The sequence below is a fragment of the Phyllostomus discolor genome, chromosome 2, assembly GCF_004126475.2.
Source record: "Phyllostomus discolor isolate MPI-MPIP mPhyDis1 chromosome 2, mPhyDis1.pri.v3, whole genome shotgun sequence".
Lineage (NCBI taxonomy): Eukaryota > Metazoa > Chordata > Mammalia > Chiroptera > Phyllostomidae > Phyllostomus > Phyllostomus discolor.
Window position 1 is genome coordinate 184,453,404 of NC_040904.2, and position 15,757 is coordinate 184,469,160.

The 15,757-nt window shown below is 36.3% G+C and overlaps 1 protein-coding gene across 2 annotated transcripts in view; it reads right to left on the bottom strand.

Annotated features, from left to right (window-relative positions):
• PDE3A (phosphodiesterase 3A) overlaps nucleotides 1–15,757 on the bottom strand; it is a 277,109-nt gene that overhangs the window by 39,324 nt on the left and 222,028 nt on the right. For both annotated transcript variants that reach the window (XM_036019275.1, XM_036019274.1), the window contains exons 3-5: nucleotides 14,973–15,230; nucleotides 12,904–13,058; nucleotides 6,975–7,099 (exon numbers count right to left, since the gene is read on the bottom strand). In XM_036019275.1, the coding sequence (XP_035875168.1) occupies nucleotides 6,975–7,099; nucleotides 12,904–13,058; nucleotides 14,973–15,230 (538 nt within the window). The remainder of the gene's footprint in view (nucleotides 1–6,974; nucleotides 7,100–12,903; nucleotides 13,059–14,972; nucleotides 15,231–15,757) is intronic.

A 15,757-nucleotide genomic window follows, 5' to 3' on the forward strand; every position in this document is an offset into this window, starting at 1 on the left:
TATTACCATTGAGGAGCTGGATGGGGGTATGATGCGGCATAAAAGTTACCCAGGTATTTGCACAAAGTAGCTCCATGATTTTGTCCATTCATGAATACTGATTACGTGCCCTGTTCCAGAGACTAAGAAGGCAATAGTGAACAACAAAAAAGTTCCTGTTCTCATGGAGCTTCCACTCTTTTGGGAGGAGACAGAAATTAAAAAAGGAAAGTAAATAGAAGACAAGAAGGGGGAAAGAGAGGAGAAGAATGGAAAAAGAAGAAAAAAGGAGTTTGAAGGAAAAAAAAGGAGGACATGCAGGAGGAAAAGGACGGCCATCAGTTTTAAGTGATAGAAAGAAAAATAATGCAGAGGGTAGAGGCCAGAGGAGGCCAGAAATGCTCGCAGTGTAAGGAATAGAGGTCTGTTGAAGTAAGTAAAGACATTTAAACACGCACTGGGGAGAATACGTCCTAAAAAGAGGGACCTACCAAGAGGATCAGTCAGAAGGTCAGTGTGACTTCTGCTTGGCAAAGAGGAAGAAGAGGGGCAGGGGACGCACTCATACAGGCTGCTGGGTAAGCCTGTCTCCAGCTGCAGGCCAACGCCAGGTTTGTTGTAGATTTAAAAAAGGAGACTCCTGATAAGCACTGCATTAAGCATATCCTTTTTGATAGGTAATTATGAGTTTTTTGACAAGTGTCCGCCACTTTTTTTTCAAAGCTTGTGGAAACATTGCACATTTCTGTCTTGACACAACCTACTTTCTGAAGGCCATTTACAAGAAGAGTGATTTCTTTTCATTGCTAATTTTTAGTAGATGCCAGCTGATGTTCTCAGAGAAATAAAATTCTCTCTTACACTCAACAATTAGAGTTTTTAGAACTCATGGATTAACTATACTTAAGTAAATAAACAGACATTTAAGACTCCAAATTTACTCCCTGGGATGAAATTTAAAATAAACCTTGAAACAGAGGAGAAGAACATTGCTTCAGCAGTATGTGAGTCTACATGTTTTGAACACTTCTAACAAGCAAGAGTCTTGGCAACAGCCATAAAAAGGGGGGATGTTTTTATTCTGTAGGTGAGAAGATAAGGACTAAACACACAGCTTTTTTCCTAAAACCAAACTACTATTTCTCACAGTGTGCATTATCATAGTTTATTTAAAGTTTTAAAAACAGAAAGAGACTATCATAGGAAATGAGCACATGGAGAGATATAAGTGTAGATAATAACCAAATACTCCTAGAAAGAACAGCCTACAAACAAAATGGACTCAGAGCAGCAGGATACTCCAAAGAAATGGGAGAAAGGCCCTTCTTTCAAGTTTTCAAGAACAGATTATTTTCAAAGGTAGTTTAAGTGTAATCATGTCTAATGTTAAGGAACTTCATGGCATTTGAAATCTCATCCAACTTTATCTTGCACACCCAGACATTTACACACACGGGTGAAGGGATTCAGGTAAATATACATTCTCTCAAATATGTTTATCTTCATTTTATATTTGAGTAATTTTAAGAGACTCCAGAACTTAGCTGGTGAAATATAAATCTTTGAATAGTATAAAATACTGAAAACATTTAAAAATAAAAAAATAAAATATATCTTTAAGAAATTCTAAAATTCCAAGTCCTTTGAGTAATTCAGTCTTTGATTTCTTGCTCCCGAGAGCATGAAAAAATGTGTGTCAAGATACAAGGAACTTTGGACAATCAAAGAGAAATGATAAACAATACTACAAGGAGGAAATTATTTAAGTGAATCCATCTGCTTTGTCCTGTAAAATTCTCTCAGCTGATTTTTAATTGAACAAGAAAGGAACCAGCATGTCTGATAAATATATGTCTCCTTTACATTCTCACTGGCAAATGTATCTCAAGTATAGGGAATGTCCAAAATAAAAAAAAAATAAGTTCTCTCTCATTTCAAAATTTTTTATAGGAAAAACTCAGGCTAGCTTTTAGGTGTAGAAAGATCTCTAGTCATTACAATATGACTATAAAAATCTTATAAGAATTATAAGAATCCAAGAAGAGACTACTGCAAAATCAATAAGTATGAAATTAGAGGAATCTTAAAAGCTCATTAATGATGTAATAGCAGCTCTACATTGTCACTGATTCATAAACAGAAAAGCAAGATTGAAAATGCAAATTACATTTCAATCTATTTTTAATCATAAGATTCCTATGTGATTTCATTCATTTATTCTATGTTAGTAACTGCACGATAATTGGTTGTATTTCAACTATTTAAATTAATGCTAACTGATTGAGCTAGAGGACGCATTGTTGGACAGATTTGTGCAAAGGACAGATTTCATTAGTTCCCTCTGAAAACAGGTAATTTATTTTTCAGTGGTTCTATTCTCTACTTTTTGCTTGCATCCTTGTATCTCTTTTGCCTATTGCTTGGTACTTTTCTCCTCAGACTCTATTCACACTTTGTTTCCATTCCCTTATATTCCTTGTCACATAAAGGGACATTACCATGACCCTTTACTCACAGTTTATTGAAAACCAGCTGGCTTCACAGTCAATTATATCAAACATAACACACCTAGTTAGCTCAATCAGCCCAATGCCATCATTAATGTGAAACAAACATTTCAAAACACAAGGGTCCATCTGATCACGGAGAATTGTAATTGAATTTCAGCTCTCTTGATTCTTGATGGATTTTTTCCTCCTGGCAGACTTTCAAGGGATTTGTTTAGTTGAATTAAGCATGTTTAGCATATAGGCTATTTTATAAACATTTAGCTCTACTGTGACAGCAGTCTTAAAGATGTCACAATGCAGAATACTCTCCAAAGAAATCACAATAGAGATATCTTAGGTACTTTATGCCAAGAATGGAGAGAGGCTTTTGCTATGGCTGTGGCTCTAATTTCTACCATCTGCTTTTGTGGTATTTGGCATGGACATTCTTTTCCTTTGACACTTTGCCCTTTCTTAGTGAGTGCAGTTGTATGAATCAGGTAGCAGAACCCTGGAAGATGAGGCTGTTCCTCATGGATGTTCCCTCATTGGTTTTGTTACTTCCAGTGAATTCACTAACCATAATTTTTAGCTTCTTTTTCCTTCTTTTCATTGAGTTATAACAGACATACAGCAAAATATTAGTTTCAGGTATACAACATAATGATTCAATATTTGTATGAAAATTTTGGTATATGAGCTGCTGGAACAAGTGCACTTTTCATCTTCTTGAGTTCATCATGTTGGTTTCTGTAATAATTTTAATTTTATTACCTAAATGAGGAAAATGAGGGACAGAAAACCAACTCTTTCCATTATCTTGTAGTCAGCCAAGGACAGCACCTAAAATTTTTAATTTGAAACTATCTCCATTTGGTGCCCTCAATTTTTTTCTAGTACAAAGTCATTAGGACAAAAGGAGGAATTTAGGGTAAATTGTGTGAGCTTGGACAAGTCACTTAACATTTCTGTGCTTCATTTTCCTCATCTGAATCCATTTCTTGAGCTATACAAGGATGTAAAACATTAATTCATATTTCACCCTTTGAGTAACATTATTATTATTCAATATTTTAATTGTCTTTAAAATAATCTTTAAAAAATACAAATCTGTAAATACTATTATTTATGCATGTAAGGTTTGGCAGACTCATGGTTTTCAAATTTATTTATTCACTATTTTTATTACATCTTAGACTTCCCTGCTATTACATTTCCTTTTACAAACATATCCATAATAAATTCCTTTAGTTAAGATTTGGTAGTTAGTAAAGTTTTGACTTACCTAAAAATGTCTTTAGTTCACACCTATTCTTGTGAGACAGATTTGAGAGACATATAATTTTAGGTCGACTGCTATATTCTCTCAGAACTTTGAATAAAATATTCTACTGTGTCCTGATACCCTTTAATCCAGATAATTCTGCTCTCAGACTCAGCGCTTTTTCTGGAAAGGTTATTTGTCTTTATCTGACTTTTGATTTTATTTTTGTATCTGGTGGTATTTACTTTTACCATTTTGTGTCTATGTGAATTTTTTTCCTTTCACTCCATTTTCCCTCAGAGTTTATGTCCCCTATCCTCCACTACAACTATGATTATATAATTCAACTTTCTAACTTCTTTTCTTATATTAAAAATCTCTTAAGTTTTCTAGTTTCTCATCTATGTTGTATTCTGGTTAATTTTTTCACATTTTTTGCCTCCCAGTTTAAAAATTTCTCTATTATATCACTTAACATATCAAATTTCCTGATTATATTTTTAAAAGTTATATTTAGCCAGTGTACATTTATATCTTCTCTCATTGCTGTTATTTTTTAATAAATTCATACTTTTCTTTAAACATTACAAAATTAAATGTTTTAGCATATAAATATCTCAACTCTTAGAGATCTACAGTTTTTTTTTTTTTTTTCTGTTTTCTCTATCTCAATTTCTTGTGTGCTTTGTGATCTTGGTTGTAACTTGATACGTTGAAGCCACATAGCCCTCAACTGGTGATGCTTTCCTTCAAAAATTATTTGCACGTATTTTTGTAGGGAGCCATGGGGTTCTCCTGACCTATGACCATTTTAGTTTCCCTTTAAAAGTCTCAGGTTTAATGTGGAATGATCAGATTCCATTCCTTCACCTTGCCAGAGTCCCACACAAGTCTTCACCTTACTGAGCTAATCTGTACTTGCCCTCAGGGCAACCCAATTTAAGTCTTTGCCCACCTCATCCAGTTTCTGGCTCTGGTGCAACCTCAACTCTATTTCTCAGACCATAAATGGCTTCTAAGTTATAAAATTTAATGAACATTTTCAAAAAGCAGAGAGGACCAGGTTAGTTTTTGGAAAACCAAATTACCTTCAATGGTTTCACTCAAGTGACGCAACTCCAATAAAAGTGTACTTCCTGGAGAAAGTGTCTTCCTACACCAAAGAGTAGAGATTCAAGAAACGTTGGTGCTTAAATGGTTTCAAGAAACAGTCACCAATATAAAGTGGGTGATCAAAAGGGAAAGAAACCACTAGATTTTCTTTCCCAAGTATAAAAACAGATAACAAATGTTTCCTTAATTTGTATGTCTTAACATTGAGAGTTTATTTCACGATGGTCTTTTGAAATATCAGTGAGATGTGAGTGCTGCTTCTCTAACCCTCACAGAAACACTGCCATTTGGGGACTTCTGCTCCTGGCTATGATTCTGTAGTCTGCTGTAAATCTGTGCTTCTTTGAGAACAAATAGAAACTCTGAGTTTAAAAAAAAATTACTACCAAGGCAAGTCAACTAATTTGGGGGACTAGGTTTCCAGAAAGAAGAGATCCTTAGAAGTATGAGCCAAAATCATCCTATTAACTATTCTTCCTTTCAGAGAATTATTTACTAACCATTGGCTTGGTGTAAAAGGCTAAGAATCCAGGAAGAAAATGCAGGAATTAAAAAAAGAATCAAGCCAGCAGAGCTTTTAGCAATGTCATGAGGCCAATGACACAAAAACTGACATTTGGGGCCAGCGAAGCAGTGAGAACGTGAACATCTAACCACTCAGTGAGGAAGGGGCAGTTTTCCTTTTGAGCCATTTAGTGAAATATTAAACTGCAAAAAAGGCAGAAAATGAAGAAGCTAAACTGCAAGATACTGAAAAATCTCATCAATTTTCTGCAGTGCTAACAGATGAAGACTTTGAGCTAGAATATTCCAAGAAGTAGCAATCATAGTGAATACCCTAGACTCTCAACTGCGATTCCAGGAGGGGCACAACTTGGTGACAGAATCTGACAAAAACTTTATTGAGGTTTCAGTCAGCACAGATTCTGATTAGGTGAGGTAATCTCCTCCCAAATCATTTCATTTTCCTGCCTGAAACTTTATTGCTCTTAATTTTGGTATCTAAAGTCCTTACCATAGCTCCCCAGGTCCTATACCATCTGGCCTCTGTCTATACATTTTCCTTTCCATACTCTCAATCTTTTCCCTTTCTGATAGTTAGCTTTGCCAGTCCTTTAAAATCTTAATTCCTCAAGCTTTCTCTCAATGCATTGTGTCTTGTATCTCTTTTCTTCTATTATTTGAAATTCTTCCCTCAATTCCCTATTATAGACTTTAAAACACTATATAGTAATAGCTGATGATCAGTTTATAGTCCCCAGCACAATGTAAGTGAGAATTCTGTGAGAAGGGGAACTGGGTCTGGCTTTATCACCATCATGTTCTTGAAACTAGTTTAGTGTCTGAAACAAAGAACCCTTCCCAGAAATTTGCTAGGTAAATTAAATTTGAAGGAAGGGAGAAGCTGATGCTTAGAAGTACAAGGGGTGAATTGACACCAACATGGAAAACTCCATGTACAGTAGTTAGATGCAAGATCCAAGATGACAGTAATTATGCCAGATTTCATTGTGTACCTGTCTGAGAGGCAAGGAAAACTTCCTGCCCACAGTACTATTAGGGCTTTTTCTTGCTAACTTGTGGGATTTTTCACAGGGTTCTTGAAAGTCCTGAAATTATTTTTTCCAAATTTAAATACCTCTTCCTTTAAGTGTTTATGTATCAGAGGGGTGAGCGACATAAAGTGAAAATTTCTTTGAAAAAATTATAATATGCATAGTAAACAAAGCATTTCTTCAAACTCATATAAATACCATATTCTTGAAACATAATTTTCTTTTAACAGCCACTAAAAATAAAAATGAAATTTCTTAAGTACATCTTTAGCTTCTGTATTATAAGATGATGCTTCCAGAGGTTAACCTCAGTGGTGACAGAGATTTCCTACTCATCCCATGAGCCCAAGATAGAATATCTGGTACATCAACCTTGAAAGCATCTGTTTCATCATATAAAATGGAAATTTAAGTAATTAATTACTTATCGATGTCTTTTCTTTTTAGAAGAGTCAAACCAAATATACCAAAGTGTAGAGCATCCTCTGTAGCTTATTTAAACACTTAAGGCTTAATTCAATCAGCGACTTCATACTCAGTAAGTATGAACTCTTCTCCTGGTCAGTTACTTACCTGGTCGATTTGGTTTTTTAGCCTTTACATAGTTAGCTGCAGAAATGGCACACGATGAAGTGAAGGATCTGCTTTTGGTGAGGGCCATCATCACTGGGTTATTCCACGAATCAGAACTAAGAGCGCTATAAAGACAGAGTATAGAGAAAAACAAATAAATTACTCATCAATTATTAAAGCAGAACTTGCCAAAACCCAACCATCATTTCCATAATAAACTCGCCAATCTGAGTCATGGTCCAGGTTCAGTGACAGAATGACTTTGTCCAAATGAAAAAGTAGGTTATCTAAGCTCCACCTCTGCTGTGGGGATATAGCCGTCGCTCATCAAGCATGCTGGGTTAACAAAAGGGAAAAGAGAACTTTCCTACGAATCCAATTAATAGGAATCAAACACCTCATTCAACTTACAGAATTATGTTCCTTACAGGTTTTCTAAAAACTTGGCAAATTAACCAGTTAAAGTAATGTAAGGGGAACTTAACATTAATTGTACTCTTTATTGTTTATCGCTCTTAGTGTATCCAAATTCAAAAATTAAATGCTAATACAATCAAAGATAATATTTTTTGCAATATTTCCTTGTGAAGGAAAAGGTCAACATCAGGCATTTTGCCTACAATTTCTTTTATTGGTGATACCAATAAAAGGTATTGGTGATACCTGGAAAGAAAGGAATGAAGATGCAAATTGCTTTGTAAACATGCTAATGGTGAACCTGCTGCTAATCACACTGATGCCATTTGCTAGGCAAAAGGTAATGGACAGTGAGGTTTCACAGGGAATGCTTTCTGCAGGATATACTTGGTTTGTCTAGGTCATTACTGTAAATGAATCTGGAATTAGTAGGTAAATGGATGGTTGGAATAAGGAATGTTACATAGAAATGTAATTAATGAGATATACATTTTGGAGGTGTTCCAAGCCAATATTTATCTGTATGCATTGCTCAAAACTGTACATACTAATTCTGAAACAGAATCGATTGTCATTTGAGAGAGATAATAATTTAGGAAGCTGTATTGACTATCTTGGACTACTCCAAGGCAAAAGTACTTGTTCTGTATTTTGTTAGCACCTGTGTAATTTCAAACATTAGTAAATTTAGTACTGGATAAATTCTATAATTTGCATGAGCATAATTGACCCTCTGCCAATTTTTGATTGGCACTGTAAGCAGGATAAACCTGATAAACCTGGTCTGTCTGGGTGGCTTATTGTAAATAAACCCAAAATTGACAGAATTATGGTGTCATAAATCAATGGAGACTGTCATGTAAGTTATATAATTAATGAGGATAATTTGTAGCTGTGCCAAAACCAAAATGGCTTCAACTATACAAGCAACACATGCATGCATTGCTTAGAATCCTCCATGTTAAATCAAGCCAGAACATGTACAAATATAGAATAAAAAAAATTAGGGTGTAACACTGATAGCTACAGATCTTTCTCTTTTTTAATGGTTTATTTTGTTCTCATTTGAGAGAGAGGGAGAAAAATCAATGCAAGAAAGAAACACCGATCAGCTGACTCCTGCTGGCACCCCAACCAGGGATCCAGCCTTCAATTCGAGTACGTGCCCTGACTGGGAATAGAACCAGTGATCTTCCAGTTTTGGGATAATGCTTCAATTAAATGAGCCACACTAGCTAGGGTGCTACAGACCTCTTTAAGGGAAAAATGCTGAGCATGTGCTCTGTCATTGCCTATATCATTTGATCATAGTAAATTTAGCAATGAGTAAGATCTATTCATTGAGTTGAGTCCAATTTAACACCCTGGCACTTGTTACCTCACTTCTTCTCTTTTTTCATTTTAACATTTTTCTCAAACTGTTGACAGATATATTAAAACTTCATCTTTTCTCCTTACTTTTAATCTCAGTTTACAGAATATACCGTAAAAAAGATATTTAAAATATAGAATGAATTCTAGCAATTACCAAATACAATGAAGGAAAGAATACAAAATAATATTTGTTTCACATTCTAACTAGAATTCTCATTGTAGGCACTCTAGGCATTTCAGAAATGCCTAGAATTTGACACAATGAAATCAAATAAAACTTTGAATCTGAGATAAACAACTACACTATTTCCTTATAGTGCTATTCCCTTTTAACTTCTTTCAGTGCATCAGTCGACTTATAAGATTTACTATGAAGAAATTTTATGTAATGTATATGTGGCCCAGGAGTATTAATTGCTCAGTACATTATACAATTAATAGGTTATTACTTTTCCATGTAGACTTTTAAAAGACCTTAACATTAAATACATTTATTTTATTATATTTGAAGAGTTGTTTTTTATTATCTCAAAAAGTTATATTATAAAGGGTAGCTTAAAAAATGCAGGAAGGTTGAGCAAAAAAGAAAAAAAACACATTGGCTTGGACAACAGTGTGGTGATTGCGGGGATGGGGAGGGTAGCAGTGGAAGAGGGTATAAGGGGGATAAACAGTAATAGAAAAAAAATACAATAAAATGTAATGACAGAAAACCTCCCTAACTTGATGAGAGGGAAAAAAAAAACCTCATAAAATTCCAGGAAGCACAGAGGGTCCCAATCAAGATGAATCCAAACAGGCCCACTCTAAGACACATCATAATAAAAATGGCAATATTTAAAGACAAAGAGAGAATATTAAACGCAGGAAGGGAGGAATAGCTAGTAGCATACAAGGGAGACCAAATAAAGTTATCAGCAATTTACTCAACAGAAACATTACAAGCCAGAAGGGAATGGCAAAGAAAAATTCCCAGTAATGGAAAGCAAAGGCCTGCAACCATGACTACCAGCAAGACTCTCATTTAAAATGGAAGGTGATATAAGGAACTTCTCAGATAAAAAGGGCCAAAAGAACACATCTCCACTAAAACAAGCACTGCAAGAGATGCTAAAGGGACTGCTTTAAGAAGAGGGAGGGAGGGAGGGAGAAAGAGAGAGAGAGAGGAACACAAGAACAAATGGAAAAATGGCAGTGAATAAGGACCTATCGATAATAACCTTAAATGTAAATGGATGAAATCCTCCAATCAAAAGACATAGGGGAGCTGAATGGATACGAAAACATGACCCACACACATGCTGTCTACCAGAGACCCACCTCAGAACTAAACATCTACACAGGCTAAAAGTGAAGGGAAGGAAGAAAATATTCCAACCCAAAGGACCTGAAAAAGGAGGACACTATATAATACTTATGGGAGCAATCCATCAACAAGATATAATCTTTGTAAACATATATGCACCCAACATAGGAGCACCTATATATGTAAGGAAAATCTTGGAGAACTTCAAGAAAGGTACTGACAGCAATGTATTCATAGTAGGGGATTACTATACTACAAGACCACTGTAATCCAAATAGTCTAGTACTGGCATAAGAAGAGGCACATATAACAATGGAAGAGAACAGAAAGCCCAGAAATAAACCCAAGTCTCTATGGTCAATTAATACTTGACAAAGGGGGCAGAAGCATAAAATGAGTAAAAATAACCTCTTCAATAAATGATGCTGGGAGAACTGGAACAGTACATTAAAAAAAATGAAACTAATCACCAACTTATGCCATACGCCAAAATAAACTAAAAATGCATAAAAGACTTAAACATAACCTGTGACACCACAAAAATCCTAGAGGAAAACAGAGGCAGTAAAATTTCAAATATCCCATGTAGTAGTATTTTTGCTGATACATCCTGTAGGGCAAGGGAAATAAAGGAAACAAATAAACAAATGGGACCATATCTAATTAAAAAGGCTCCACATGGCTAAAGAAAATATCAGCAAAATGAAAAGAAAACCAACTATATGGGAAAACATATTTGCCAATGATACCTCAGACAAGGGTTTGATCTCCAAAATATGTGAAGAACTCATATGACTTAACACCAGGAAGACAATCCAATGAAAAAATGGGCAAAGGACCTGAACAAACACTTCTTTTTAAAAAGATTTTATTTATTTATTTTTAGAGGGAGGGGGAGGGAAGGGGAGGGAATGGGAAAAAGAGAAAGAGAAATACCAATGTGTGGTTGCCTCACACGTACCCCCCACTGGGGACCTGGCTGACAACCCAGACATGTGCTCTGACTGGGCATCGAACTGAAAACCCTTTGGTTCATAAGCTGGCACTCAATCAGCTAAGCCACAGAAGCCAGGGCTGAATAGACACTTCTCCAAGGAGGACATACAGAGGGCCCATAGGCCTATGAAATGATGCTCCACATCACTAGCCATTAGAGAGATGCAAATTAAAACCATAATGAGATAGATACCATTTCACACCAGTCAGAATGGCCATCATACACAAATCAACAAACAGCAAGTGCTGGCAAGGTTGTGGAGAAAAGGGAACCCTAGTGCTCTCTTGGTGAGTTTGCAGACTGGTGCAGCCACTGTGGAACAGGATAGAATTTCCTCAAAAAACTAAAAATGGAACTGCCTTTTGACCTGGCAATTCTACTGCTGGGATTATACCCTAAGAATCCTGAAACATCAATTCAAAGGAACATATGCACCCTTATGTTCACAGCAACACAATTTATAATAGCCAAGTGCTGAAATAGCCTAAGTGCCCATGAGTAAATGAATAGATGAAAAAACTATGGTACATTTACACAATGGGATACTACACAGCAGAAAGAAAGAAGGAACTTCCACCCTTTGCAACAGCATGGATGGAACTATGTTGTTGCATTATGGTAAGTGAAATAATCCAGGTGGTGAAAGACAAATACCATATGATCTCAACTATAAGTGGAAACTAATGAACAAAATAAACAAGCAAGCAAAATAGAACCAGAGACATACAAACAAGGAACAGACTGATGGGGTGTAGAGGGGTGAGGGGTGGAGGATAAGGGAGGGAAGAGGGAGAAGGGCCTAGTTAAGGAACAAGTATAAATGACCCACGGACATGAACAACAAGGTAGGGATTGACTGTGGGAGCAGGGCAGGGCAAGAGGGAGCAATAGGAAAAAAGGGGGACAACTGCAATAAAACAACAATAAAAAAAAAGGCAAAAAAATTTTAAATATAAAGAAATTATCAGTAAAAAATATACTAAGGCTTATTTAGATATAATTGACATAAAATTATTTTAGTTTCAGGTTTACTACATAACAATTTGGTATTTGAACTATTGTGAAATTATATTATTATATTATTATGAAATATATGAAATAATCATGACAATAAATCAGTTAACATCCATCACCATGTTAGAGTTACAATTTTTTTCTCATAAGGACTCTTAAGATCTACTCTTTTAGTAACTTTCAAATATGCAGTACAGTATTGTTAACTACAGTCACCATGCTGTGCATTGCATCCCCAGAATTTATGTATTTTATAACTGGAAGTTTGTACTTTTTAACTCCTTTTACCTATTTTGCCCAGCACATGCTCCCAGAAACCGTTCTCTGTGTAAATAACAGTTAAATGGCGAAGTGTTTGATCATATCTAGGGACTGTTAGGATGACCTACTTCTTGATCTAATCTGCCTTTGATATAATGCTAGGATAGCCCAGCTGGGGAAAATCTCCCAGCTTTTTGGAAATGTCAGGTTGGATATCTTTGATTTAAGGATCTCAATATGGATCTTAGCCCAGGTAAAATCTAGCCTACCTTCCTTTATTCTGGGCTCAACCCTTCCCATTAAAAGTCACACGGGCAGGCATCACTTCATATCACTGCCCCCATTATGTTTAAGACTGCACACCACAATATAAGCCTAATTATCTGATGTTGATCACTATGCTGCTCTGCATTTACACCACATATACACTTTTTTTCATTTTCAAAGCAGGCCTCCAACCAACTATAATTGTTTGAGCCTCCCTTCCACTGTGACCGATAATCTCAGTTTGTTAAGGAATTCCTCCAAGAGATGTGAAACCAACGAGCGTGGTGCCTAACCTGGGTGAAGGTGCTTCGTGCAGTTTGATGCTGGCGCTGCGATCCCTCCGCACTGGGGCAGGCTCCAAAGTGGGTAGGCCTGTGGCTGAGGTGGTGGTTGTCCAAGTCGACGAAACCCGTCTCAACAAACCGGGGGGTAAACTCTTTCTCAGGCGCTAGGAAGAAGGGGTGTTCACTTTATTACCAAGCATATTTCTGTCACTACCTTCTATGTAATATAATGGGGGAAAATGGATTTTTACTTGGAAGTAAATTTATTAAGCTATATTGGTTGACTATCACCTACTTAAAATGTGGGTACTCAGATATTCAATTAAAGACTTTCTGGTCAACGTAAGTGAATACTGTAAAATAACATTTTGGGATATTCACTTCAATGATTATACAAATATGGGATTACTGGGATGAGAGTCAATTACCTTTGGTGTAATTAATAGTTATATTTATTCAATAGAATGCATATACCTATCCACACATTATACTAGTTACTGTGAATGGAAGTTTTTCCTCAAAAGTCACTTGTTTGGGGCATGACTTAATTTATGTCATCTTGCACAATAGTGTCTACACCAAAGTGTTTACTGATTTAATTTTAATTTCTTATAAATGACAAGACATAAGGGTCAAAGAGTGTAACCCAAGATGCACCACCTCTCTTGTGGTTAATGTCACTTGGACATTGGGCATCTGGGCAATGTCATCTGTATCAACTCTTCCTAATAGAAGACTTTGCTGATTGACCTGCAACTTTCTCTCTATTATTTCTTCTCCTTTCATATCCTAAATGGGGTATGTAACAGCTTCATCTGCAGTGAGGAAAGATTCTGAGCTCACCAGGATGAGCACCACCTAAAAATTAAAGGGAAGGTATTCTACTAAAACTGCAGCAACAGTTACTATAGGTAGAATCTCACACCATTTGTACTTGTGGTTAGCTATTCCTAGTACACCAATCAAGGAAGCATAGTTTACAAGGATGCGGTCTGCTCATCTGAAGATGGTGAAAACTACTAAGAAGTATATACCTTTAATACTGAAGTTTTCAATACATCTCAAAGATCTGAATTTCCATCTTAGAAGGTAATTTGATAGCAACAGAAAAGATCAAGCACTGTAAATACCAAGATTATTATCTATAAATCTGTCACTTCATATCAATTTTGAGAGCCAAAGGAATCAGTTAATCTCTCTCCATTTCCATTTCTTTATGGCCATATCATGAAGAACCATACTCTTCTCAGAGAAGTAGGTGTTGGAAGGAAACTACATAATCACTAAATTGACAAAGTTGTGTGAAGAAACATTCCTGATGAAGAGACAACAGCAAGACCTCCGATGTTACTGACTGATCGCCACCTCAGGAGAATGGCTGCTTTTTCCCCAGATAGATAACTGTGCAGGACATACTGGCGACCACTTAAATTCTGATTTTGTTTTTTTAGTCTTTAACATGACTTCTTTTCAACTAATGTAAGGTCTAAACAGGGTGCAAGATCTATTCCCTATAGCTTACTTCTGTAAAATTTTTACATCTTACGTGTGAAAAAATTATACAAAACACAAAGGCCATTTTTTTTTTTTGCTTTAAAGAATCCAAAATCAGCTAAAACTGTTCTGAGCTCAGATCTTGTTGGGTTTGGGAAAGCCATGACGATACTGTGAAGGATACCACACTGAGAATGCAAAGTGAGGAAACCTCGTGTTCGGAAGATAATGATATCAAACAGAATCTACACTAGAATGGGAACAGGGACCTTTGTCTTCTTTTCTTCTTCTTCTTCTTTTTTGCTGTCATAACCTTATCCCATATGATAGGATCTGGCATATACAAGTGAAAAACTTCTCAAAAGTCTGAATAAAAAAGGTAACAGAAAATTGTAATATTCTAATTTGTAGAAAGCTATCTAGTATAAGGACAGAAGTCTTTACATTTAAAATGTTATTACTTTCTCTACCATGATTTCACTAAGTCACTGATGTAAATCAGCATGTGTGTTTGAAGTGACAAGGAAGAGACCCAGAAGGGAAAAGAAACGGTTTAAGCTTTCCATTAGTGTGTCAATACTTACCTTAGGAACAGCCAGCTTGTCCTTTTCAGAGCTTTCTTCAGAATCAGAACAGGTGTAGTTTTCACTGAAGGAAACGGCAGGATTCACTCTGGGCTTGTGGATGGCATGGAAGGTGAGCTGGGTGCCGAGCAGGTTGCTCACCGCCCGCAAGGACGTGCACACGGTCGGGGGCAGAGAAGGGTCTGCCAGGAGGTCGGTAATGAGGCCGTGAGCCTCACCCATCACGGCAATATCCACAGTGATACTGGTTCCTGAAGACTGAGACACCAAACAGAGGGACAGTCATGTGGGAGAGGCCTGAATCTGAAGGCACAGGCAAAGAATTGGGCTTTTCTTGCAAAATGGGTTGAGGTGGCTCTTGAGGGTTGAGGTAGAGTGACATTCAAATCACGTTTCTGTTTCAAATTTAGCCATGTTTGTGTTCATGGTACATTTTTTTAATGCTAGAATTTGGGGAGGGGTAAGGATTTATTTAAAGATATTAAAAAGATAAACATTTGTTTTTATTTTTTATTTTTTAAATATTTATTTGTTTGTTTGTTTATTTTTAGAGGGAGGGTAAAGGAGGGAGAGAGGGAGAGAGTCATCAGTGTGTGGTTGCCCCTCATGTTCCCCCTATTGGGGACCTGGCCCGCAACCCAGGCATGTGCCCCAACTGGGAATTGAACCCGTAACCTTTTGGTTTGCAGGCCAGCACTCAGTCCACTGAGCCATACCAGCCAGATCAAAAAGATAAGCATTAGTTTTTTAAAGACAAGATGTTTCAGAGAATTTGAAAAAAATAC